The 26,049-nt window shown below is 32.8% G+C and overlaps 4 protein-coding genes and 1 long non-coding RNA gene across 8 annotated transcripts in view; 1 reads left to right on the plus strand and 4 right to left on the minus strand.

The window, feature by feature from the left end:
- The window catches only part of LOC111710485 (exodeoxyribonuclease), a 27,791-nt gene extending 16,409 nt beyond the window's left edge, over nucleotides 1-11,382 (minus strand). The window contains exons 1-2 of one of the 2 annotated variants that reach the window (XM_023484589.1): nucleotides 11,371-11,382; nucleotides 4,619-4,625 (exon numbers count right to left, since the gene is read on the minus strand). The gene's annotated coding sequence lies outside the window, so the exon portion shown is untranslated. Of the gene's footprint in view, nucleotides 1-3,133; nucleotides 3,140-4,618; nucleotides 4,626-11,370 lie in introns of both variants that reach the window. The other variant, XM_023484588.1, reaches the window with a different exon arrangement.
- LOC111710484 (huntingtin-interacting protein 1) lies at nucleotides 1,665-25,398 on the minus strand. The gene is made up of 36 exons (XM_023484587.1): nucleotides 25,239-25,398; nucleotides 24,569-24,645; nucleotides 24,224-24,275; nucleotides 23,841-23,891; nucleotides 23,302-23,372; nucleotides 22,682-22,773; nucleotides 22,001-22,079; nucleotides 21,513-21,673; nucleotides 21,008-21,058; nucleotides 20,785-20,876; nucleotides 18,913-19,476; nucleotides 16,183-16,240; nucleotides 15,730-15,831; nucleotides 14,429-14,531; nucleotides 11,672-11,741; nucleotides 11,079-11,181; nucleotides 10,721-10,751; nucleotides 10,454-10,545; nucleotides 10,250-10,310; nucleotides 9,717-9,770; nucleotides 9,382-9,455; nucleotides 8,922-9,028; nucleotides 8,545-8,610; nucleotides 7,336-7,417; nucleotides 6,834-6,934; nucleotides 6,226-6,302; nucleotides 5,785-5,882; nucleotides 4,561-4,648; nucleotides 4,150-4,290; nucleotides 3,600-3,715; nucleotides 3,293-3,388; nucleotides 3,070-3,165; nucleotides 2,543-2,666; nucleotides 2,425-2,488; nucleotides 1,960-2,054; nucleotides 1,665-1,806 (listed from the first exon to the last, which is right to left on the minus strand). The coding sequence occupies exons 1-36, from the start codon at nucleotides 25,381-25,383 to the stop codon at nucleotides 1,741-1,743; spliced, it is 3,600 nt and encodes a 1,199-aa protein (XP_023340355.1). The 5' UTR covers nucleotides 25,384-25,398; the 3' UTR covers nucleotides 1,665-1,740.
- Nucleotides 11,979-17,979, minus strand: LOC111710488 (huntingtin-interacting protein 1-like). Its single transcript, XM_023484591.1, has 4 exons — nucleotides 17,883-17,979; nucleotides 16,183-16,240; nucleotides 15,730-15,831; nucleotides 11,979-12,107 (listed from the first exon to the last, which is right to left on the minus strand). The coding sequence occupies exons 1-4, from the start codon at nucleotides 17,956-17,958 to the stop codon at nucleotides 12,002-12,004; spliced, it is 342 nt and encodes a 113-aa protein (XP_023340359.1). The 5' UTR covers nucleotides 17,959-17,979; the 3' UTR covers nucleotides 11,979-12,001.
- LOC111710489 (uncharacterized) lies at nucleotides 13,434-15,259 on the plus strand. Of its 3 annotated transcripts, none has more exons than XR_002767060.1 (5): nucleotides 13,434-13,991; nucleotides 14,092-14,192; nucleotides 14,293-14,596; nucleotides 14,668-14,759; nucleotides 14,849-15,259. It is a non-coding gene; the product is annotated as an uncharacterized LOC111710489 (long non-coding RNA). The 3 variants fall into 3 exon arrangements; XR_002767061.1 differs by having other exon boundaries at nucleotides 13,434-14,192; nucleotides 14,849-14,930; nucleotides 15,074-15,134; XR_002767059.1 differs by having other exon boundaries at nucleotides 13,437-14,192.
- Nucleotides 17,978-20,269, minus strand: LOC111710487 (putative uncharacterized protein DDB_G0281733). Its single transcript, XM_023484590.1, has 2 exons — nucleotides 20,125-20,269; nucleotides 17,978-19,460 (listed from the first exon to the last, which is right to left on the minus strand). Exon 2 carries the CDS (start codon nucleotides 19,391-19,393, stop codon nucleotides 18,866-18,868), a length of 528 nt encoding a protein of 175 aa, XP_023340358.1. The 5' UTR covers nucleotides 19,394-19,460; nucleotides 20,125-20,269; the 3' UTR covers nucleotides 17,978-18,865.
- Nucleotides 25,399-26,049: the final 651 nt, after the last annotated feature.

The following is a 26,049-nucleotide window of genomic DNA, read 5'->3' on the forward strand; positions in this document are numbered from 1 at the left end:
CAAATTCTAAAAGTAGAGCACAAGAGCTTTCTAATGATGCATCATTTGTCATATTTGGACATAAAACATGGGATTTAGAGGGGGGGGGTCAAATTGACCCCCTCCCCAGCGTATCCTGGTTTTCAAGTACCCCAGCAGGGATAGGGTTAATATATATTACATTTTCTATGGGACAACCGCCTACTTATAGGTTCGTTAAAAAGTTAAAAACTTTAAACATATCTATTTATAACACTATATCAAATTTTTACGCTGACAGTCTACAGAATATATTTGCAAAAATAAAACGATCCAAAACGAACTTTGTTGTATCGATCACTTTATCGATCACTTCTCCGTTTTTTTTAGGATACAGATAATGCAAAATTTAATGATAACAAACTTTAACATTGTACAGATGTGAATTCTTAGAAATTCAGTTAATTTTTTTTTTTAACAATACAAAGCCATTGACAACACTACACCCACTTGAAATTAAAGTTTTAAAGCCAAGAAAATTAAGAAATGAAAATTAAATTTCCTCAACTTAATTGCTTAATTTTTTTTTAATTCGTTTTTATTCCCACCACATGTATACTAAGCTTCCCAAATTGGCTTCACAAAATTACTTAGCTTCCCATATTGGCTTGTCAAATTTAATGATGATAAAACGCGAGGAAGACCATGCTACTACACCTTTCGTTTGAACTGAACAACCGAATTATGGTTCAGCTTAGAAATATTTTCTTCTTTTTCCTCTTCCTTTTTCCCGCCATTTTTCTCCGAGTTTTTCTGTTCAATCTTGGCGTTGTTTGTATATTCAAAACTATTATCTGAAAATGTAATTTTTTTTATTTGTGTTTCAATATCTATTTATTTCATGTGGACTAAAATATAAACAGGGTTAGTTAGCACCAATTGTAAATACATATAAGTGTTCAGTGATTTAAAAACTATGTGATGTAACTAAGTATAAATTGTGTACTAAATGGCACAACAAAAATTGTACGTAATTAAGCGTTTACATTTGAAAAGTAAGTAATAAGTATATTTTAAAACGTAATTATAAAATCATTTTCAGTCAAAATATTCTAGTTTTAAAATGGCCACGTTTCTTCTTATTTCATATAAATAATGCTGATGTTTTACAATGCAGGAAATTCTGATCACATCAATTCATTTACAATGTCGTAAAATAAGTAAAAAATTGGAATTTTTTTCAGCTAATATTTTTCTAAAAAGTTATTTTTTGTTTAGTTACACTTTAAATGTTTAATGTTATCTAATCTCTATCTGAAAAAGCTTGTTCTTCATAAATGCCAAAAAGTTGAATTATCAAAGCTCGACAAAATCAGCTGGAAAACTTGTACTGTTTGTTTACATAATACCAATTGTACTGCAGAGGCACAAACATCAGGTCGGGTGTACTGTTTACAGTGTACATAATAAACACAGATCCATTGTAAACTCGTAAGTTTTAAACACAAAGTTATAAATTTTTTTTTTATCAATAATATTAATAATTAAAGTATTAATAATTAATCACAATCTCTAAGTTATTTTAGTAGAAAAATGATAAAAACATGCAAAGAATGTGCATTGTACGACAAATGTGCACTTATAAATACAATTTCATTAAATGTTATTAAAATTCATTTTTTTGTCAGATAAAATTAGTTTACATACTATCCACCTAACGTCGGCTTAACTAGCTATTGTAGCTAAATTTCTTAAGTGCAGCTTAACTAATATTTAATTAGTTTAAGCAGTCGACTCCTTATATAAACTTTTCCTCAGCGCTCCAAGCTTGGTTCTAGCCAATTCAACCTGAAAACAGTTAGATATATAAATAATATTGAAAAATCATCTAGTCTGATATAATATGTACTGTCTAGTGTGTAGTGAAGGGGTCCTCAATGTACAGACTTAGGAAATTATCTTGTACAGGAAAAGATGACCCGCTTTAGTAAAATTGCTGACCTCTCTCTCTAGTTTGAGGAGATGAACCTGAGCCTCCATCTCTAGCGTCTTGGTTTGATGAGCAGATAAACTAGAGAAATCAAGAAGCTCAGCCTCTGGAACATAAAAAGATTAATAATGATAACAATAAAGGTAATGACAATGATAATACTAATAATCAAGCCTATGACAATCTGCCATAGGCCCTACTGTACAGTGTACACCCAACAGGTTCCTAGTCCTCTCTGTACCCCTAGTTTGCTGAGATGTTTAAATGGTTGACTGCGAAGCAGTAATGTATAAAGGGTTGCCCCATAATTCCCCTTGAGGCACTATGCTACAAATACTGAAAATCAATAATTTCAATGAAGACCCAACTTTTCTACGAATAAAAAAGAAAAAAGTTACATTGTTAGAATTGGTCAAACTGTGCTAATCTTTGAGCTGTTAACTTCATGTATTTTTAAACAGTTTGATTTAACCAACCTTCCGATTGCGTTGCACAAGATTTAGCAGTAGCCACCACGGTGCCGGTTGCTCGCGTAACAACCTGAATGTTTTATTTTTAAATTTGAAGAAATGATTATTTCTTAAATATTTTTACCTTGCTAGCCTCCCTCAGCTGACCAAAGCTAGTAGACCCCTCCCTTGCCTTAACTCTACTGGCTATGACTAGCTGAGCGGTGCTAGCAGCAATATCCTGACTAGCTGCCATAATTTCTTCAAACCTGAAACAAACGAAAATGATTATTTGTTAACAGACAAAAAAGTTTTGCATTTCCTTTCTCAATTTTTTTACATTAACTATTCAGAGAGGAAGGCAGAAGGCAAATGCCACAACATTTTTCTCTTCCATGCCACATATTAGCTTTTTGTCTTCCAGCAGCCATGAGCCACAACCATAATATCTTCCATGCCACATCATTTGAGTCTTCCGGCAGTTATTACGTTATTAAAAGATTTTATAACATTTAAATATAGAGTGTAAATAAAGCAACTAGATCCTAAATTTTCTCTTATTTTCCAAGGAATATTTATTTTCTGATATTGTATTTTACATTACAATCGAAATTTGAAGAAGAAGAAAAATTCTATTCCGCCATATTGTTTTCTATAACGCGGGAAACTAACCTTCCACTTCCAAGAACAACCTTGTCCGCGGCATCCACCAGAAGTTTTGCGCCCAGCCCGACAGCTTTAGCTGCAGAGATTAAACCTTCCGTCCACCTTGAGTATAATTGAAGTGTATTTTACCAAGAAAAACTGTCAAAATTTATGAATCAAATCAAACTTTAAGTGACGCCATAGGACCACATAAACAATCTTAAAAACATGAGAAATAAACGTATTTTACCTGGAATTCTTCCTGTAGAAATCCTTATCTGACCCTCCCTTTACACTCTCTTCAACTATTTCCTTCTGAAGGATTTTACTCTTCTTCACGAGCTCTCTGAAAAATAAGCAATTAATGATTAAAACAAAATCAAAATTTAATTTTTTCTTCTTTGAAATAGTTTAATGTGTCCATGGTTAATTTTCTTTAGTGAAAGAGGCCTGCAATGTCCTGTAAATCTATTTCTAAATCTCTTTGTCTTAGATTGTGGGCGAACAAGTTTCATTCCAAGGGTCGGACTCGGGAGGAGGGGAGGGGGGAAGTTAACCTGATTGCTTGAACAAGGCTGGTGCAGGAATCAATAATCTTCTCATTAACTTCAAGCTTTTGACCAGAATCATTTGCCCGGCTCGCTGCTAGAAGCTCTTCCATTTTACGCGCAGCCTAGACATAGTAAGGAATTCAATCCTTGTGAATCTTAAATCTATTTACATCCCACTCAGACGGTTCCCCCTTACTATAAAAAGCTCAATTTTGAGTCGTTGGACACAGGCACCCCTTCCTTTGAACCTTTTTATAAGCATTTTTGATGGATTTCCGGCATTTCCGTGGAAGTATACTTAAAACCTTTCAAAGTATTCAAATTCAATTTATACGGCCAGTTGATATCACAATCAACTAGTCCGGTACTAAATACTAATTGAAATATTTAAAAAATTTTAAATATTTAAAAACTTTCATAATTGCGGTCAACTTTTAACTCCGAGACAATCTTGAGCTTGGATTTTTTCTTTAACAAAATACATATTTTCTTGCACAAATTTTCAGAATAGAAAAATTTAAATCGTTTTAACAATCTAATCGGAAAATGTTCCTACCTCGTCTATGGCGGAATCCATGGCAGAAATCTCCTGAGCCACGAGCACAGCTAGATCAGTTTCTTCGCCGATAGCGTTTCCGATCTTGTTGCTCTGCTCTACAAGCATCTCAAGCAGGGACTTCAATAGTTCCAAATTATCCTTAACAAATAAGCAATAATCCTTCGAAAATCAACGACATAAAACTATAAATTCTTCTAAATTCTATGCATTTATGTATATTGGCTAATGAATATCAAGTCTTTTTTGATAGGATCTACCATGACCCCGAAGTCATGATTTAAAATCAAAAATGCACAATTGAAAACAGGAAATTTTTTAAAATAAAAGCCTCGTTGAATTAAAAAAATGTTAAAACTATAATGTATCAACCAAACATAATATAAGAGCGAGAATAACTGTTTTAAGTACCTGTACTACTGCTGGGTTTGAAGATATGTTAAGACCTCCAAAGAACTTAATTCCCTCGCTTCTAGCTCTGTCAGCGGTATCCATCAAACTAAACAGAATTATTTCCACACAGGGTCAGATATTACAACTCAACAATTTACCAAGGTTTACTGGAGAAAAAACAATATTTGTTTTGAATTTGAAAAATTTGTTTTCTTTTTTAATTTAAAATTCTTTGTTTTGAATTTGAAAAAAAATATTTGTTTGTAATTTTAAAACACTGTTTGTACTGTATTTGAAAAACAAACCAGAAAGACGTTTTACGAAATAGAAAGTGGATTTTGGTTCTGTTTTAGAAGATTTGACGATCAGATGCTACCTGGATGAAAGTTCTTAATCAGGACACGTTTTGTTACCTGGATGAAAGATCTGTAACAAGACACGTTTTGTTACCTAGCTGAACGATTTATATCAGGACACGACTTGCTACCTGGATGAAAGTTTTAGAGCAGGACACGTGGATAATAGTTCTAGATTAGGACACGTGTTGTTGCCTAGATGATAGTTCTAGATCAGGACATGTGTTATTGCCTGGATGATAGTTCTACATCAGGACACGTGGTGTTACCTGGATGATAGTTCTAGATCTGGACACGTGTTGTTACCTGGATGATAGTTCTAGATCTAGACACGTGTTGTTGCCTGGATAAAAGTTCTAGATCTGGACACGTGGTGTTACCTGGATGATAGTTCTAGATCTGGACACGTGTAGTTACCTGGATGAAAGTTCTAGATCTGGACACGTGTTGTTGCCTGGATGATAGTTCTAAATCAGGACACGTGGATACAAGTTCTAGACAGGACACGTGTTGTTACCTGGATGAAAGTTCTAGATCAGGACACGTGTTGTTACCTGGATGATAGTTCTAGATCTGGACACGTGTTGTTGCCTGGATAACAGTTCTAGATCTGGACACGTGTTGTTGCCTGGATGATAGTTCTAGATCAGGACACGTGTTGTTACCTGGATGATAGTTCTAGATCTGGACACGTGTTGTTGCCTGGATGATAGTTCTAGATCTGAACACGTGTTATTACCTGGATGATAGTTCTAGATCAGGACACGTGTTGTTACCTGGATGATAGTTCTAGATCAGGACACGTGTTGTTACCTGGATGATATTCTAGATCAGGACACGTGTTGTTACCTGGATGATAGTTCTAGATCAGGACACGTGTTGTTACCTGGATGATAGTTCAAAGTCAGGACACGTGTTTGCAACTCCTCGACTTAAACCCCAGGCTAGACACAGACCATGGCACAATCGATTAATAACACTTATCTAAAACAATCTATCTATAAATCTGACTGATTTTCAACAATTTTCATATGTTCAAATCAAATCAAATCAAATATTTATTGCACGAAGATTAGAATTTATACAATATAAATATCACATAGAAAAGTATAATCCTCGTGTGTTATCAAGTCAGTTATTTTTTTCAGCTCAGTACACATAACTTCACAGCAGCCTTCTCATAAACCTTAAGTTACTTATTTTCAATTATGATTTATCAATAAAAGTGACTTGCGGAGTTCTGGTCTGAATATTTTTCAAACTCAAAAATACATTATTTTCCACAAAATTGACCCCCCTCCCCTCACACTTCCTGAAGTTTTATCACCTGAAGATTTGTCTGGTTCGGCCAGTTTTCTATAATCATATCACAGGCACGCGTACACACACAGTTTAACGTTTGTACTAAAGAATACTTCGTAAAATGCTCAATTAGCTGTAAATTTGCGATTTCTGAGTTTTTTGTGTGGACATGTATTTCGGTTAAAAAATAAGATATTGTTAATCGAATCTATTCTTCATTACCAATTTTGCAAGAAAAAGTAGTTTAAATAATTGATCCTTTGGGCTATTTTCTTAATAATTGAAAATTTTTTTTATCAATAAAGTTAAGAATTTTTTTTTATTAACATTAAAGAAAGTAATAACTTTTTTAGTTTAATTGTGAAACTATTTTTTTTCCTTTCAGGAGCAGATCACATTCAGAATAGTTTTATAATACCAAGTAAGTTTTCGTTCAATACAGTACAGTATAGTATAGTACAGCATAGATCAGTACAGTATAGTACAGTATTGTACAGAACAGAACATTATGTACAGTATAGCATTGTGCAGTAAAGTATTGTACTGTACTGTACCGTATTGTACAGTACAGTATTGTACAGTACAGTATTGTACAGTACAGTATTGTACAGTACAGTACAGTTCAGTAAGTACCTGAGCAAGATATACTATCAATATCCTCTACACTCCGTACATTCTCCAACATTGATGTTGCTGTAGCAACAGCGGATTCAAAACAATCATCAGTTTTTCTCCTTTAAACAACAACATCTTGGAATTTAAATAAATTAAGTAACCTATATTTATTCTGTTTGTGTACAGTGACACCTTTAAAACTGTAGAATTGAAAGACGACATTTAAGTGATTGTCGCTATCTCTCAAGTTGTTTTACCGGTAGCTTCATTAATTTGGTGAAATGTGTTCGTGTACATTACACAACTGCTGTGTTTCAAGTTTAGTGGAATACATAAAATCATAGCATCAGGCAAACAGAGTTGTCTTAAACTCGAACATATCTGGGTCCCTGATTTGGATTGATCAAGTTTAAAATTGAATGTAATTTAGTGAAGAATTGATTTTATGTTAAATATGGAGTAAAGGGTTGATGGGGGTTTAAAAATATAAATGAATATTGTCAAAAAATGTTTATTGTTCCTGTTTGTTTGAGACTCCTCTGTCAGAGTTAGAATTTGATTACTCGCATCACTAGATATCTTCTCCAGTTCATTAATACGAGCTGAAATAAAGGAATTTTTTGATAAATAAAATCCGAAATATAGGATTCAGTTGATAAATACGAGCTGAAATAAAGGAATGAATTGATAAATACGAACTGAAATATAGGGTTTAGTTCATAAATACGATCCGAAATACAGGATTCTGTTTAAAATATGAACTGAAATATAGGATTCAGTTCATAAATACGATCTGAAATACAGGATTCAGTTCATAAATACGATCTGAAATACAGGATTCAGCTCATAAATACGATCCGAAATACAGGATTCTGTTAAAAATATGAACTGAGATATAGAATTCAGTTCATAAATACGAGCTGAAATATAGGATTCAGTTTATAAATACGAGCTGAAATATAGGATTCAGTTTAATTATACGAGTTGAAAAATAAGATTCAGTTTATAAATACGAGCTAAAATATAGGATTCAATTTATAAATAGGAGCTAAAATATAGGATTCAGTTTATAAATACGAGCTAAAATATAGGATTCAATTCATAAATACGAGCTGAAATATAGGATTCAATTCATAAATAGGAGCTAAAATAAAGGATTCAGTTTACAAATACGAGCTGAAATATAGGATTCAGTTTATAAATACGAGGTGAAATATAGGATTCAGTTTATAAATACGAGCTGAAATATAGGATTCAGTTTATAAATACGAGCTGAAATAAAGGATTCAGTTTATAAATACGAGCTAAAATATAGGATTCAGTTTATAAATACGAGCTGAAATATAGGATTCAGTTTATAAATATGAGCTAAAATATAGGATTCAGTTTATAAATACGAGATGAAATATAGGATTTCGTTTATAAATACGAGATGAAATATAGGATTCAGTTTATAAATACAAGCTGAAATATAGGATTCAGTTTATAAATATGAGATGAAATATAGGATTCAGGTTTATTAACCCTAAACAGGCTGGGTGAGGGGCTGTTCGGACCCCCTCCACCCTCCCTAGTTGTTGCCTTACCACTCTAATTATCACCTTGACTTTTAAGAAAAAGTAATTGAATGGATTATTTGAATAAAAAATATTTATTACTAAGTGTAGGGTACAGAGTTCTTTTATCTTTTATCTCTTTCTCTACTGGAGTGAATCAGATGATAACTTGCCTGATAGTTCGGAGCTGGATATACCAACAGTTTTCAGTTTACTGCTTAAATCAAGGATTTCCTCTTCTGAAAAGGGGGAATACAATTTGATTATACAATCCATGTAAACACTTTCCTAAACGCAACCAATGCAGTGTAACATCTCATCTCATCTCATCTCATCTCATCTCATCTCATCTCATCTCATCTCATCTCATCTCATCTCATCTCATCTCATCTCATCTCATCTCATCTCATCTTATCTTATCTTATCTTATCTTATCTTATACATAGTATCCCTTTATGAGGAACTATCCTTGATTTATAAAAATATGCTTCACAACAGACAACAGACAAACTTGTCTCTCTATTCCACATGTTTATGGGTCCCACTGTACCTAGATTATGCTTGTTCTGCTCAGCATCCGAGAGTTTAACTCTTAGATCTGAAACCTCTACTTCCTTCTCCAACAGCTTCCTTTCATTCTCTCTCATCAATCCATCCCTGGAGCAAAGCAGGTATAACCATTGAGAACTGTTTTACGGAAATCCGCGAAAAAAAAACTAGTTATTATCATTTGAAATTTAGCCTTGATATACGATTCACCATCCAAATCAATTAAAAAATAAAATAAAAAAGTTCATTAAAATTGTGACGAAATCAAATCTTGAAAATAACAATTTTCAACTGTAAAAAAGTCCTTAATATCTTTTTATATGAAGATTTTAAAAAAAACTAATAAAGACTTAAATAAGGGTTTAATGTTTAATTAACACGCTTTAACACAAATTAGGAAGAGGTAATTACAAAATATCGGTTAATAAAGTAATTATCACTTAACTTAGTTTATCATTTACCTTTTTATATTCTCCTCCTCAGTGCTGACCAGCTTACTCTGTAAGCTAGCTATGCTGGCCTGCATGTTATGTATCTATACAAGGGGGAACATTTGAGGAGCTTGCCTCAAACAAATAAACTTTATCAATCAATCAGTCAATCAATCAATCAATCAATCAATCAATCAATCAATCAATCAATCAATCAATCAATGTACATTGTACAAGGGCCAGGGGGGACAAAAAATGTCCCTGCACATTAATATTACCAAATTAAACATTAAACTGATGAAGAAATCCCTTGTAAACGTATTTAAACGTATTTAAACACAACCCTCTCCATTTTGTCCCCCTGCCTGAATGTCCTGCTCCTGTTTACTATCTGATAGCTCGGATTTTGCTGCACTCATCTAAATAACAACAACCAATAAAATACTAGGATTTTCGCACCAACTTTCCTATAAATATGAAAGTCGGCCATTTTAAATCATTTCCAAATTTAAGCGGATTTTCCTTTCGAATTGGCGTATTTTCAAAAAAAAATTCAATCTAATTTCCAAATTTTATGTTCAATTTAAACCTTCCCTGGGGTCATGTGAGGTCCACACAAAATTTGGGCCCAATCGGTTTAGCCGTTTTGACGTTTATCGGTTACAAAAAGCAAAGTGTAAATATAAAAATATAACGAATACACGTCGCGTTTTCGATAAATCGATAGATAAATATTAAACAAAAATCTGTTTGTTGGTATCGAATAGATACCCAATTTTTTGGTAAATAAAATAACCCCAGGGAAGATTTATGGCTTGAATAATATATTATCCCTCGTAAATCGTTATTTTTACTGAACAAAACTTAATTGTATACAAGTCTAAATATAATTTTCTACCTTTTCTAACACTTCCTGAAGAGTTTTCTCCATTTTAACTCGAGCTGCCGTTGCATCCTCCCTTCAAAAAGTAAAAAATGATTTTTCATGAACAATTTTTTTTAAATTCTATCATTACAGGAGAAAACTCTCGAGAGCCAAAAATTTTTAAATGAGATGTGTTTTAAACGCAACATTTAACTCCTTAACTTACAAAAGCTTTACCTGGAGATATTGCTGCTTGCAAGCTGCTTTTCTACTTCAGCTTTCTTTCTGAGCAGAGATATATGCTCTTCGCGAAGCTTCTGATACACTTCCTAGACAGCAGGATGTAATAATACAAAGAGAGCCCGATAAGTAAAAACAAATCAACTTCGACAATGTCGTAGATATAATAAAAATTTAATAGTTTGATGAAACGGAATATATTTACAAAGCCAATAATGGGTTCATTTAATTTTTCATGTTACAAGAATAGAACTCTTCTGTTACCTTCAGTTTATTAAATTTCTCCTCCAAGCCTCTACAAAATATAACCATTTAAGCGTAAAAAAAAGGGAAAAGGCTAAATTTTTTTCTGATCAGCAACTTTTAAAGTCAACAATTGCAAAGAGTGGGAATCATAAAATCAAGCAATAGGAAATAGAGAATACATTCAGCATTTTTTATATATCATCATTGTAAATTTTTAAAACAGCAATTATTTGTCATCTTCCAGTTTCTCTAAAATTTTTGAAGATATCTCAAATTGACTTAAATAAAAAAACTTTTATTTTACCCTCATCATCAACATGAACTGATAAGCTCCAGGGTTTATAATGAATCTAAATGTTAAGGATGGTTTAATTTCCTGTTTTTATCCTGTTCTTGCATTTGTTGCTGTTCTCGAACCATAGCAGTTAGAGCAGCTAGTTCAGCCTGTGCTGCTCCTACTTCAGCAGCTAACCTAGCTCCTAGATACAGTTTATGAAGGAATGGAGTAATCAGCAGCGGAGAGAAAAACATTTATTTCACTAATAATTCAACACAAAAAAAAAATAAAATACTTATAGAGTTACTAAGGGAAAAAGAGGGGGAAATGCACCACTGCTCAAAAAAAACGTAAGAATGAAAAACTGAATGATGAATGAAGAAAGGAAAACAAGTGAATAAATGAATTCAGTAAAGAATTAACACCAAATGAAAAAGAATTAATAAAGAATGAATTAAAAATGAATAAAAGAATTAAAATTGTCATTGGGGGGAAGGGGGGGGGGAAGGCACTACCTCCTTTAGTTGTATTTTGCATAAGGACTCATATTTAGTGATTTGATTTGGAATATTGGATCAAAGTATGAATGTATGAACAGTTGAAGAAAAGAATAAAAATGAATGAATGAATGAAATGATAAAAGGATGAATGAAAGGATGAAAGAAAAGATGAATTAATTAATATATGAATACCATTTGATTGTTCATAAGATATTCGATCCTGGGCTTCAGAAAGACTTCCCTCAACCCTTCTCTTCTCATCCTAAACATTAACAATTAATAAAAACTATTTTACACATTTTTTTACCAATATACCTTTTTTATCAAAAAAAAATGAAACAGGGTAGCAGAAGGGTATATAGTTTAAAGAAGACTCTGATTGGTTGAATTTTAAACACTTTTCAGGATACAAGTACAAGATTAGGTTAGTCTCGATATTAAGAAAAAGAGAGGATCAAGCATTAATCTCGCGTATCTACCATTCTAAAGTTTTCAGCTCTGAAAATATTTTATCCTCGAATATTACCTGATCGCTTCCTTAACACTATTAGGATGCCCTTCTCTGAGAACTTTATGAAGCATACTGCTAAACTTCCAGCAAACTATAGGGTTACCATGCAGAGGGGCTCTATAAATATATATAAGGTATGAATATATTATGTATAAAGTAGTAATCGCTGTAAGTATGTTTGTTAGTTAGCTTTTTAGTATTTCCAATTCTAACTCATGAACCTTAGTTTAAACTTAAATATAATGTACAAGGTGGCCAAAGGATGTACTGGATTTTTCAGATCCCTTTTCCCCCTATTTTATCATATTTTCCCACTTTGATAATATTTTCAGATTTTCTGGATTCATGGATTCATTTTTCTAAGAATCTGAATGATATTTTGCATATGGGCATCATTTGTGTTTGTTTAAGTAAACAAAAATAAAAAAGTGGAAAAAATTTTTTTTCCCCTTTTTCCACATTTGTCCATATTTCAGATTTTCTCGATTCATAAATTAATTTTTCAACAAAAATCCAATATTTTTGCACACCTGCCAATCAATCAATCAATCATTTATTGAATCGCTCAATCAGTCAATCAAGCTATATTTAATACTTCTCTTTACTTTCCACCATTTACCTGGACCTCTCCCCCACCAATACTGTAATAAAGGTAAGTAACTACTTTAATAAACAATGATGTAATTAATTGAAGAAATTCATTTAAAAACATATTTTATCATATTTTCCCAGTTTGTTAATAGTTTTCACATTTTCTAGATTCATGGATTCAGTTTTCATCGGCAAATAAAGAGCTTTTTAAACACCTGCCTTAATTATTATTAAATATAGCTTGATTTAATTTATGAATCGAGAAAATCTGAAATATGGAAAAATGTGGAAAAAGGGGAAAAAATAGGGGGAAAAGTGATCTGAAAAACCTTAAACTTTTTTTTGGTGTTCGTAATGAGATTCTTGACTAACAAGCAGGTTTTTAAAGCACCTAGCTGGTATTTGACTCAGACTTTTTGGTGAAAAAGCTTTAAAAAACATGGAAAAATGTGGAAAAAGGGAAAAAAATATTTTTTTCCACTTTTTTATTTTTTTCTATTTAAAACAAACACAATTGTTGCTCATATGCAAAATATCATTCAGATTCTTAGAAAAATGAATCCATGGATCCAGAAAATCTGAAAATATTATCAAAGTGGGAAAATATGACAAATTAGGGGGGAAATAGGGGGAAAAAGGATCTGAAAAACCTTAAACTTCGTTCTGATGTTCGTAATGAGATTCTTGACTAACAAGCAGGTGTTTAAAGCACCTAGCTGGTATTTTACTCAGACTTCTTGGTGAAAAAGGTTTAACAAACATGAAAAAATGAGGAAAAAGAGGGAAAAAATATTTTTTTCCCGTTTTTTTTCATTTTACTTAAAACAAACACAAATTATGCCCATATGCAAAATTTCATTCAGATTCCTCAAAAAATTAAGACAGGAGTCCAAAATGTATTCAAATGAGAAATCTGTACCCTCTCCTTTTATGTGGGACCGAACATTTTGTGGAATTTGAAGAATTCTAATAAACTTTCAATGTTCAGGATTTCTGAAAAACCTGGAGAATCCCTGTGATGAACGTGAAGAAGTTGGAGCGGAGAAAGTTGAAACTGAAACTACACATGAAAATTCGAAATTTCTCCTACGTTTCTAAAATTCTTGATTATTTATCCTTATACTAAAGAATCAATGTCCCGAATTATATAACCCTATATAATCTTTTAATCTTATCAAGCCATGAGAAATGTTAATCATGAGCTTTTTTATACAGAATTCTTTATCTTATTGAGATTACACAAGAAAGAAAACTTTTAATTTGAGAGTAAAGATTTTATTTTATATAACAAAGATTCTAATTTTGAAATAATAATTTTACCTTGAAAACTATATATCGTCTTTTTCAGGCGAAGAATGGGTTGATTATATTTATAACCCTATCAAGTCTCCAGGTCTCAGCTTTTACGAAGTTTATAAAACATCTTTTAAAGAATTGTTTTCGATAATAAAAAAGGTCTTGAGCTAAAAAACTTTAATATATGTAATGATGTTATATAATAGTGATACAGATCTTAGATTAAGCGTGTTCTCCATAACTTCAACCATCCTACAAATCTACCACCTACAACATCATCCTACAATCTTCATTCGTCGAGTAAATGAAACTCAGGTGAACCATGCGAAATCATAAGTAGACTTTGAACCTTGATCCTTGGAATGTTCATCGGTAATATTATGCACATGCAGATGCCTTAAATATATGTATTCAGGACCGTCTCTACCCTGATGTTCATATACTCCTCCGTCTGACAGATCTGATGGAGTAAATACTCTCAACCTGGAGAAGTCTTCTGATGTCGTCTTCTATCTTCAGAACTACTCTAGACTCCGTTGGCCGTCTTCCACCATCGTGATTCTTCCTGACCATCTTCCTGAGCATGTAAATGTGAGCTCACCTCCTCTTATCCAAGTCTCGGAGTGCTGATTGATCTGACCGAGCTGCCTCCGACTGGACAACACAGATTTCGAGGACTTATGTTGGAACGTCATATGCTTTAGACGTGTCCTGTTAAGGTGAGACTCATCACACGAGAAATATTTATAACGATCTTGATGAACAGGATTTTAAACCCCGTCTTGTTTAGATTCCTCAAGATCAGAGAACAATATCAAGGACGTCGTCTTCCCCTTGGTTCTCCGATACTCTCCTTCACTGCTTTAAGGATTGCACCTAAAGGTACACTGCAATTTCTGTGCTAATATTTTGATAAGTGATCTATAAGCTTATCTTTTGTCGATCAAACCTCACCGAGAATTCTCTTTTAGACTCAAAAGGACTCTGAATGAAGCATAAGATAACCTCTCTCTGAACTGTAGCTCATATCAAGACCCCAGCCCGAGCAACTTTGTAAGTGTGTTTTTAAATACTGAACTCTTTGCCAATATGATTTTTAATGATTCAAAAAACTAAATTTCTTTATTGAGACCTGGAGCAAATTTTTGTAAACATATACGTATAAATTCTGTTATATTATAATAATTTAATTTCAGTTCACAGTGTGAGAGCTGAAGTTGAGGATAAACTACTTCAATAAAGCTTATATAAACATAACACTCGTGTATTAATGTGGTGCGCTGGTTATAAGGGAATACTCGCCCTAGATATGAGTGAGCTTTTATGTTTTTAAAGTCTCAAAAACAACGTTACGAGTACACATTTGCCTTGAAAAATATTTGTAAAATCTAAATCAAAATTATTTTTTAAAAATAAAGGGGAATGTTGGCGATTCTGAGAAACAAATAAGAGCGCTAAACTTTTTAAAAACCGAGTTTTAATAAATGTTACATATGTTTCACTAAAGATAAAGGTATTGTTCTCAATTAGACACGCCCTATTACAAATGGAGGGTCACTTAAAATTACGCCTATCAGTCCCTTTAATTGAATTTTTGCTAAATTTAAAAAAAAAATTTATTTAGAACAGCTAAAGAAAAATATGACAAAATAACAAAATATTAGTTTTATATTTTTGTTAGAGGGGATTTTAGATGCTCTAGTGAATAGACAAATATTTCAACACAAAAGGTAAATTTTATCACCCTTATAATCCCCAAAACTAATAAGATAGACACCCTCTGGATAAGAAAAAAATATTTAAATGGGAGAGGGGGGAGGGAGATTTTTCAAGAAAATATAAACTACTGTACCTGCTGGAGACCAGATTCCAAAGGAATGTGGAGCTTCTCTGTTTAAAGGTTCCGATAATAATAGTTCTCACATGTTTCTCTTTCATGGGATACTCAAGGATACTAAACAAACAAAAACATTATTCGTTGATTCTTTATGCCATTGCTTCATGCAGAGCTGTTTCCTGTAAACAATTATTTCTTAGACGATATTTCTAAACCAACGTTTTTGGTTCGTTTTAATTTTTTTCTATATAACTGCTCTTCAGAAAATATGTTTAAATTAAAGGAAAGCAAACTTTTTAAAAATACAGTTTTAAAATTTAAGAACCAAGGATCAGGGGCATCAACCAGAGATATTGAACAGTCAGGGTCAAACAGTCTGCTATATTTTATGTACTGTCTACTCTACCTTATGTCCCGTCCTTTCAATATGAATGGGTTTCTATTTTTCAATGTTTATAGAAATCCAACCTGAGAGCTTTTGTGATCGCGTTTAATTGTTCTCGTTCAAACTGCTCCTTTTCAAGATCTGATATATAATAGATTAAATTAGATAGTTACAACTACTTTACAATTCAAATCATATCAGTTAAAGGTATTTTACTTTAATGTTGATATGAAAATACGTGAAAACTTCTTCGCGGGATGTCATATAACTAAACATCCCGCTGGTGGGGATTTATGGGTCGGAAATGTTGGTCAAAAGGCGACAAAACTTTAAACATAATCACCCCTGCTTTATCTAATTAAAAATGTGATTTCAAAAAGCGACTCAAATCAAATTTATTCTAACAGTGAAAATATATTCCAAAATAACAAAATTACATCCACAATATACAATGAGAAAAGGGGGGGGCATATCCCTCCCTCACCCTTTCTCCCCTAAATTAATTAACTAACAACTTTAGGTGAAATTCATAAGCTCAAATTACACATACATCAGAGAAAAAACTAATTTTAGAATTTCAATGAATTTACTGAATAAACATTGGCACGCTCAAATACACATTTAAATACAATTAAAGATCAGAATGTATGTTAAATTTAAAAATAAGTATCAACTCTTAGAACCCGGGCGAACTTAAAAGAATTTGAGCCGCGTCTCAAATATGGTTGGTTCCACCTAAATTTGTATTTAATTTTTTAAGATTTACTCCGGCGCTCGATTGAAACCGGTTTTTGGCGGATTTGAGACGCGACTCAAAGTCATTAAATTCGGACTCAAGATCAACAACATTTTATTTTTATTTACATGGATCCTTATTCAAGGAGTGATGGTGCACAGCTTGGTTGGTTTTAAAAATTTTTAAGACTATTTTTGACTTTAAAGGTTCCAAAAAAAAAGTTTAAAAATTTTAAAAAGTTTTATTCCTTTAAACATTTATTTCTTAGACGATATTCATAAAACGACCTTTTCGATTCGTTTTAACTGTTTTCTGTATAACTAATATAACTAAAATATGTTTAAATTGAACAAAAGCAAACTTTTTAAAAATACAATTTTTAAATTTCGGAAGTTAAAAGTATTTAGCCTTTTTAATGTAAATAAAAGAAACTGAAAAACGAACCTAGCTTTGTCTTATCACTAACATTAACTTATCACTAGATCCAAGGGGATGAACATTAACTTTTCACTAGATCCAAGGGGATTAACATTAACTTATCACTAGATCCAAGGGGATGAACATTAACTTATCACTAGATCCAAGGGGATTAACATTAACTTATCACTAGATCCAAGGGGATTAACATTAACTTATCACTAGATCCAAGGGGATTAACATTAACTTATCACTAGATCCAAGGGGATTAACATTAACTTATCACTAGATCCAAGGGGATTAACATTAACCAAAATATTTTTAAAGATTATTGCTTCCTTTACACAAATCTCAAGTTCACCTAAAGAAGATTCATGAAATGTAATCTTACATTGGAAAATCAAATTTTAAACAAATTTTAGGCCCAACCAATCAAAACTAACAATAGCTAGGCGTCCAATACTAATAAAGCCCTCCACTCATATATTTATAATTTTATATATGTTATCAATAGCTAGCCAAACAGCTGAACCAAATTGGCTTAACATTTTTTAGGTAACGAACTTAAAAATTGATTTTTTAACTCGAATTTTGTTTCAAAAATGAATTTAATTCGGGCAAGTTACTGACCTAATGCATTGGCTTGAGAGAAGCTTGTTCTCAAAACCTTTGGTATACTTTGTTTGGCCTGGTCTCTCAAACTCATGTTTAGTATTTGGCTTGAATTCTGAAATCAAAAGAAATCCTTATATTGAGCGCATGCGCATTAAACTAACGTGCAGTTTAGCCACGATTAATGCATATTTTTCATGATAATTAAAGCTGAGCTGGTGAATCAAATGAAGAGAAATTAGAGGAAAATTGGATACGATTTTCGGCATTTAATCAAATAAATCTTAAAACACCTATTTCCAAAAATTGATGAAAAGCGTTTTGCCGTTTTTTTTCAGATTTAATCGGTAAAAGACAAAGTTTTGCAACTCATAAAAGAAAATATCCTGGTAGATATACTGCTAAGCTAATAAAACAAACAAAAAAAAAAACAATTTAAAATTTGATAAAACAAAAAATTTCTAAAGACTTAATTTTTGTTGCGGCATTTTTTCCCTAGAGAACCTAAAGAATGTTGAGATAAAAACACACTGTTAAAGAGACTCCTACGCAATGCGTCAAAACTTCAAGTTTGAAATAAAAAAGTTCATTAAGCAAATACAATTATTCCATTAACCCACAAGTTTATAAATCTTGATGCTTCGTGACACTTTGACGTTCCTTAGTATTGTAGAAGAGAAAGTTTATATTGATCTATGATGAAAACCAAGATGAAGGATTAGCTACTGAATAGATGAACAAGCTGTGCGGGATTCTCGAGTCTCTGTTAAACTTGGTAAGAATCTTTAGTATTTCTATTCAATAAATTAATTACATTTGGATTTTTTAATAGCAATGTGTTACAAACATTTAATCGACAGGATTTTTTTTTATCGCTGTCGCCTTAAGACCTAATGCTATGAATTCACTCGTCCATGCTCTTTTATCAAGGAAACACAAATAGAATTACAGTGAATTTTTTATAACAAAATCTTGATTGGGATAAAAAACAATCCTTTAGATCACCATCTGTCGTCTTTATAATCTCCACGCCCACTACTGGAACTACCACGCCCTCCTCTGTAGTCTCCATTCCTGTAATCATCTCGATCATTTCTGCCATAACGATCATCTTTACGATATTCGTCCCGACTCCGAGAACTCTGACTCCTCTCCCTGTCGTCCCTGTCTCTACTACCTCTATAGTCGTCTCTGCTACGAGAACTGCTATGCCTCTCATCCCTGTCCCTGCTGCTACCTTTGTAATCATCTTTATCCCGGTGATCCCTTGAACGATCTCTGTAATTCTCCCTTCCACCGCCACGTCGATCATCATGTCGTCCTCGGTCATCTCTTCCACCACGGTCGTCCCTGCCTCCTCTATAATCTCTTCCACCCCGGTCGTCCCTCCCACCCCTTTCATCTCGTCCGCCCCTGGTTCCGGCCTGATAATCCCTTCCTCCGCCCCTACCGCCCATAGCAGGAGCTCCTCCCCGACCCCCTCTTCCTCCCTCCAAGGCATATTTCTTGTCATCTCTCGCTTTCGCCATCTCTACCCTGGCTCGTCGTCCACAGATCTCAGTTCCATCCAGCTTCTTCAGAGCATCTTCAGCATCCCTACAAACACGTTCTCCTTTATGTATTCAACACATTTTGGTCAGTGGTCACTTATAAATGTTACATTTATGGAGGGGAAGGGTGGGGGTCTCAAAAATTATTTTTCTGATGAAATGTTTCTAATCTATAAATTCATAAACAAATATTATACAAATATAAGGATTATTAGTTTGTTTGATTCCAGTCGTCTTTTTTTGATTGCAGCAGTACCTATTGGAAAATTTTATACTTGTCAGAACCGGGCTGTTTTTGTTGTTATTGATCTCAAAAACCATATACGTAGAGTAAATTGCGATAAGCAATTTCTGATATATATAAATTCTAACCTTAGAGTTTTTCAATATATATATTTGTTTGTTTTAAGAATTATTCATTTAACTGTATCTTTATCTTTTTCGTTAATAAAAGTTTGAAGAAGAAGAAGTATGTTTGATTTCAATCAACGACAAAATGGAGGCATACTCAGGACTCACGTGACCATAGGAATGTTTTATTACAGGCCAAAAGGAGGCGTTGCATCAATGACATTTTTCAATATCTCAGTAAATAATGGTGCTAGCCGGTTCTACTTTTGCATGTATACTCATCTGATGCTCTAGGAACAGGATATGAGATCAAATCTTCAATGTCTCCGTTCGGAGACCCGAGATATGGTATAAGGTACCTCCGTCGGCTCCGATTTTTTATCTCCGGCCCTAATGAACTTACAGAGCCCAAATTCAACACACATACACCTAAGGACCTATATAATTTAATAAAAAAATTCTTTTAAAAAAATTTCGATTTTTTCTTGCAAAGACAGGGTGTCAAAAAATGGCATTTTTTCATTTTTTTTTAAATGTCTTTTTTGGGGGTAAAAAAAAATCAATCCGTACAATCCGTACATTTTGGCCACCCTGTAGATTATTAAATATTTAGAGATCAGGAGAGAAAATTAGAGCAAAAATATATTTATCTTATAAAAACTGAAGATAATAAGAAACACACAAAAAACAGTGCTTAGGATCCGGATCCGTAGGATTCGCTATATTTAAATGACGTCCTGGATCCGAATCCACGAATCCGGTTCCGAGGGCAAAATATAAATAAAAACTGCAAAAAAAAATCTTGTGCTCTCAAAACTCAAATTTGAATTGTTGAAAAAAGAAAGATTATCTTAAATTTCTTATCTTTTGAATGTTTCATCAAGTTCTAGCATAAAAATAAGTAAAAAAAGAAAAAAATTATATGATAATTCTTTATCTGTTCAAAAATCAGGAAATCTTTTTACCATCCATTAAAATTAAATGGATCCTAAGCACTGCAATTTTTTTTTAACTTGTACCTAACAACTTGCAGTAGAAGCTGATTAGTCTCCCGTATCCTTCCTTCAAATGTCCCCAGAGCTTTCCTAGATCTTCAAGCAGTCCAATATGCCTGAAAATAAAAATTAAGTAATTAACATTTAAAAAAACAAACAATTTGATCATTATGAAAATAAATTGGAAATGGAATCTATAAGAGACCCCAATGTGGACCCCTAGACCGCCTTCAGATATAGGAAGCACCGTCCCAATACCTGATCCACTGCCGGACCTATCCCGCCTAGCTTTCCCCAGCTGGGGGGATCAAGGAGATACTATTCGCCTGATTGAGAAAGAAAAAATGATAATTTTAATAATATCCTTAAAGACGGGATCACGTCGTGATTTTAGCTCTTAATATTATAAAAAAAATATAAATTTGACGAAAGCCTTTTACTAAGTTAAAAACTTCATAAAAACTTCAAGAAAAGAAAAAATCTATAAATTTGTCCATCATGAATGGAAATTTTTCCCTCTCCCTTTTGAATATACCTACAAACAGATAAAAACTGTTCAATATATTTATACTATATCTTAATACATTTTGAAGATGGGGGGGAGGGAGATAAATGACAAGTTTTCCCCACCCATTTTGATAAATTTTATCCAAACCCCTAATTGATAGAGAAAAACACATTTGCTGCTTACTAGGGGAATTTTTTTTTATGAGGCAGAGGAAATTATTTTTACAGAAAATAAATCCCCTCGCTATTGATCCAACCTGTCACGTTCGTCCACAGCTGAGAATGTGCTGGATTGTTCCATCTCCTGCTCCTCCGTCTGCTCTGGCACCACCGCCACCGGAGTCACGTGATCTCGGAGGTTGGCGGCAACAAGGAAGTTCGGGGGTTCGTCAGGTAACCCAGGTACCTTGGCAATAAATAAACTAATTAATTAACCAATCAAATAATCAATCAATCAACAAGCAATCAACAAGCAATCAATCAATCAATCATTCAATTAATTAATCAATTTATCAATCTATCAATTAGTCTATCAATTGAAATTATTCAATTAATCAATAAAATTATCTGTCGTTAAGTGTAAAAGTCAATTAAGCCAACAAATAATTGACTATTTATAACTGCTTTTTTCTAGTAATAAGATATCTTTTAAACAAATGTAACTAAAAAAGTCGTGTTTTTGGAAAAATTTAAATTAAGCGAAATTGAGCGTTTTTAAGCAAACAATCATTACCTGAACTAAGTTTTTAAAATATTGAAGATTACTGCAGTTGTAGTAAAACTTCCTCAGTCGAATAAAAAGGTTGAGAAACCTAAAACAGTAAAAACAAGTTTTTGCAAAGGTGACTTTGTGTCATTTCCGCTATATTTTGGTATGCCAACAGTCTCTATGGTTTGATTAAATTAAAAATTAGACGCATGATTTTAGAATTGGCAGTGTTTCGTCTTTTTTTTTTCATTAGAACTCGATCTTATACACAAATTTACAAAAAATCTTGAACACTTATCTGCTCCGAATGCACCGGGAAGTATCCACTAGTTCTCCTGGAAGTGCAACTAGTCAATGTTTTACCTGGATTACCTGGAAGTTTGACCGGCCTATGTACCAGCTGGTTTACCTGGAAGATTGACCGGCCTATGTACCACCTGGATTACCTGGAAATATGCCCGGCCTTTGTACCAGTTGGTTTAAATGGAAGTTTGACCGGCCTATGTACCACCTGGTTTACCTGGAAGTATGCCCGGCCTATGTACCAGCTGATTTACCTGGAAGTTTGACCGGCCTATGTACCACCTGGATTACCTGGAAGTATGCCCGGCCTAAGTACCAGCTGGTTTACCTGGAAGTTTGACCGGCCTATGTACCAGCTGGTTTACCTGGAAGTATGCCCGGCCTAGGTACCAGCTGGTTTACCTGGAAGTATGACCGGCCAATGTATCTGGTGGTAAATGCTGATGAAGAAGGAAAATTATCTTGACAGAATAATCGTACAAGTGTACACTGTCCTATATATAATACCTTAGTATTAAATCAAATTTAAAAAATAATTCCTAAGATTTAAGGAAAAGGAAAAAATTAAATCTTTAACAAGCCATTTATTTATTTTACCTCAAAATATTAGATTTTTCTTACCTTGGTATTGTTAGACACAAAAGGGGGAAATACAAAGTACTAAGAGTGAAACATTATTAAACTTATAAGTTTCGAGTCCTTGCGGAACATTGCTAAGGAAAGGGTTAAATTTTCGTGCCACAATGCGCAGCTCACGGTTTTGATAAATCAGATTAAATTAAATCACTGACCCAATGCCAGTTCAACATTAAGTCAGAAAAATAAAAGGTGACAGAAATAAAACGACTCATTTTTTGGGGCAGTTTACATCAAAAGCTTTCGAAATAGTGGTAATTTGAAATTTTGTCTAGAGTCCCTATAAACAAGCGAATTACTGCCTCCTTCGTGCACAACTGTTAACTAGGGTAACAAACTACAACAATGGGAAATATTTAAAATTCAGTTTGGATTAAGGTTTATCCCTGAATACAAGCTATAAGAGGTCCCAATCTACATTGGCCAGAACTAGTCATACTGTTAGCTTTAGACATATCTAAATACAGATAATTATTTAATTTTTTTTTACATAACTGAATACATCTAGATAATTCAATAATTTTAGACATATCTGAATACAGATATATAATTTTAATAATTTTAGACATATCTGAATACAGATATATAATTTTAATAATTTTAGACATATCTGAATAGATATATATAATCTTAATAATTTTAGACATATTTAAATATATTTAGATTATTCCATTCTTACTCCTTTCAGTCCTTTCCTGTTCCATTTAACCCTTTCCTGTTCCATTTATCCCATTCCTGTTCCATTTAACCCTTTCCTGTTCCATTTAACCCTTTCCTTTTTCATTTAACCCTTTCCTGTTCCATTTAACCCATTACTGTTCCATTTAACCCCTTCCTGTTTCATTTAACCCTTTCTTGTTCCATTTAACCCTTTCCTGTTCCATTTAACCCTTTCCTGTTCCATTTAACCCTTTCATGTTCTTACCTAAACTATCAAAAACAGCTTTTTCCAAGTTTAAAATGTCCTCTAAGTAATCTGATTCAAAAATTAATTCATTATCAGGTGCAAACAATATTAATTTTTCTATAAAATACAGTGATACCCATAAAACTATGGAATAGGAAGACGAAGCAGCTGTCAGGCTAAAGTTTCCATTTTTAATTGTCCAATGAACATGAAACAGTAATTGTGCAGTGAACACAGACCAATTTCACTCAATAGGTCGATTTTTTACCTACTAGTAAAACTTTTTTCTTTTTTTAACAGCATCAAACACAAAAGATTGCTTACGTCCTAGTCTTCCTCAGTTTAATGGGTCTCATTGCATAAAACTGATCTTTTTATTTAGTAAATGTGATTTAATATTCCTAAAAATTCTATACACATCTCGTAGAAGCTTCCAGCATCATTATTTCCAGCCTTCTCATCGTTATAAATCAATTAATCATATTTTTCATAGATATCAATCAATTAATCATATTTCTCATAGATATCAATCAATTAATCATATTTCTCATAGATATTTTATCAATTAATCATATTTCTCATCTTTATCAATTAATCGTATTTCTCATCTTTATCAATCAATTAATCATATTTATCCGTCGTCATATCAGAAAGGTTAAAACGAACACTTTGTGCGGAAACATTTTCTCAACATTTTGAACATATATTGATTGATTGATTGATTGAGTGATTGATCAATAGCCTGCCTTGAGAAGCTGTTCCTTCTCTACTGCTAAGCTGCCGGGGAAAAGCTGATACTTGCTGTGAAACTTTAACTTCGTCACTTAACAATAACATTGATTCGTGAATATATAAGTATAAAGATAGGTCAGATAAAAAGTAGATCAACGGATAGATATTCTAATTATCAAGATAGATTCAGGGTGGCCAAAACTTTTTTGAACCCATCCGTACAAAAATCCGTACATTTTCAGAAGAAATCCGTACAATCCGTACAATTTTCGAAAAACAATCCGTACAATCCGTACAATTTTTTTTTTAAATCCGTACAATCCGTACATTTTTTTAAACCAATCCGTACATTTTTTTAAAGATCCGTACATTTTTTTTAAAAATCTGTACAATCAGCACAATTTTCGAAAAAAATCCCATTTTTGAAAAAAAAAACATTAAAATTCAATTTTTCATTCATTGTCTTTTGTGTTCAGTTCATGTAAGAGGGTTTAAACTTCTTCAGCAAGAATCAATCTGTAAAAAATTNCTTTTGAATGTTTCATCAAGTTCTAGCATAAAAATAAGTAAAAAAAGAAAAAAATTATATGATAATTCTTTATCTGTTCAAAAATCAGGAAATCTTTTTACCATCCATTAAAATTAAATGGATCCTAAGCACTGCAATTTTTTTTTAACTTGTACCTAACAACTTGCAGTAGAAGCTGATTAGTCTCCCGTATCCTTCCTTCAAATGTCCCCAGAGCTTTCCTAGATCTTCAAGCAGTCCAATATGCCTGAAAATAAAAATTAAGTAATTAACATTTAAAAAAACAAACAATTTGATCATTATGAAAATAAATTGGAAATGGAATCTATAAGAGACCCCAATGTGGACCCCTAGACCGCCTTCAGATATAGGAAGCACCGTCCCAATACCTGATCCACTGCCGGACCTATCCCGCCTAGCTTTCCCCAGCTGGGGGGATCAAGGAGATACTATTCGCCTGATTGAGAAAGAAAAAATGATAATTTTAATAATATCCTTAAAGACGGGATCACGTCGTGATTTTAGCTCTTAATATTATAAAAAAAATATAAATTTGACGAAAGCCTTTTACTAAGTTAAAAACTTCATAAAAACTTCAAGAAAAGAAAAAATCTATAAATTTGTCCATCATGAATGGAAATTTTTCCCTCTCCCTTTTGAAAATAATTCCCCCCCCCCCCTGATATTAGGCTGAATTGGAGAAAATAAATTAAACTTTGGACGAAGTGTCAAAAAGGGCGGAAAAATATTTTTAAAAATTTTAATATTTCCCCAAAAACCGTTTTTTTTTAATTTAGAAAGTCCCTTCCTCCCGTTTCTGTATATAATCTTAAATGGCGCGCAAAATTTTAAATTCATAGGCTTCATATGAGACTCTGATTGGTTGAATTTTAAACACTTTTCAGGATACAAGTACAAGATTAGGTTAGTCTCGATATTAAGAAAAAGAGAGGATCAAGCATTAAT

The sequence above is a fragment of the Eurytemora carolleeae genome, unplaced genomic scaffold (genome assembly GCF_000591075.1).
Source record: "Eurytemora carolleeae unplaced genomic scaffold, Eaff_2.0 scaffold1015, whole genome shotgun sequence".
NCBI lineage: Eukaryota > Metazoa > Arthropoda > Copepoda > Calanoida > Temoridae > Eurytemora > Eurytemora carolleeae.

Coding starts and splice junctions, on each gene's coding strand:
- LOC111710488 (XM_023484591.1), bottom strand. CDS start 17,958: ATGAGTTTGAGAGACCAGGCCAAACAAAGTATACCAAAGGTTTTGAGA. Junction 16,241..17,882: donor CTCTCAAGCCAATGCATTAG/GTCAGTAACTTG, acceptor ATTATATATCAG/ATCTTGAAAAGGAGCAGTTT. Junction 12,108..15,729: donor TGGAATCTGGTCTCCAGCAG/GTACAGTAGTTT, acceptor ATATATTTATAG/AGCCCCTCTGCATGGTAACC.
- LOC111710487 (XM_023484590.1), bottom strand. CDS start 19,393: ATGGCGAAAGCGAGAGATGACAAGAAATATGCCTTGGAGGGAGGAAGA.
- LOC111710484 (XM_023484587.1), bottom strand. CDS start 25,383: ATGATCAAATTGTTTGTTTTTTTAAATGTTAATTACTTAATTTTTATT. Junction 23,373..23,840: donor AGCTGTTTTTGATAGTTTAG/GTAAGAACATGA, acceptor ATCTGTATTTAG/ATATGTCTAAAGCTAACAGT. Junction 6,303..6,833: donor TGATAGTATATCTTGCTCAG/GTACTTACTGAA, acceptor AGTATTCTTTAG/TACAAACGTTAAACTGTGTG.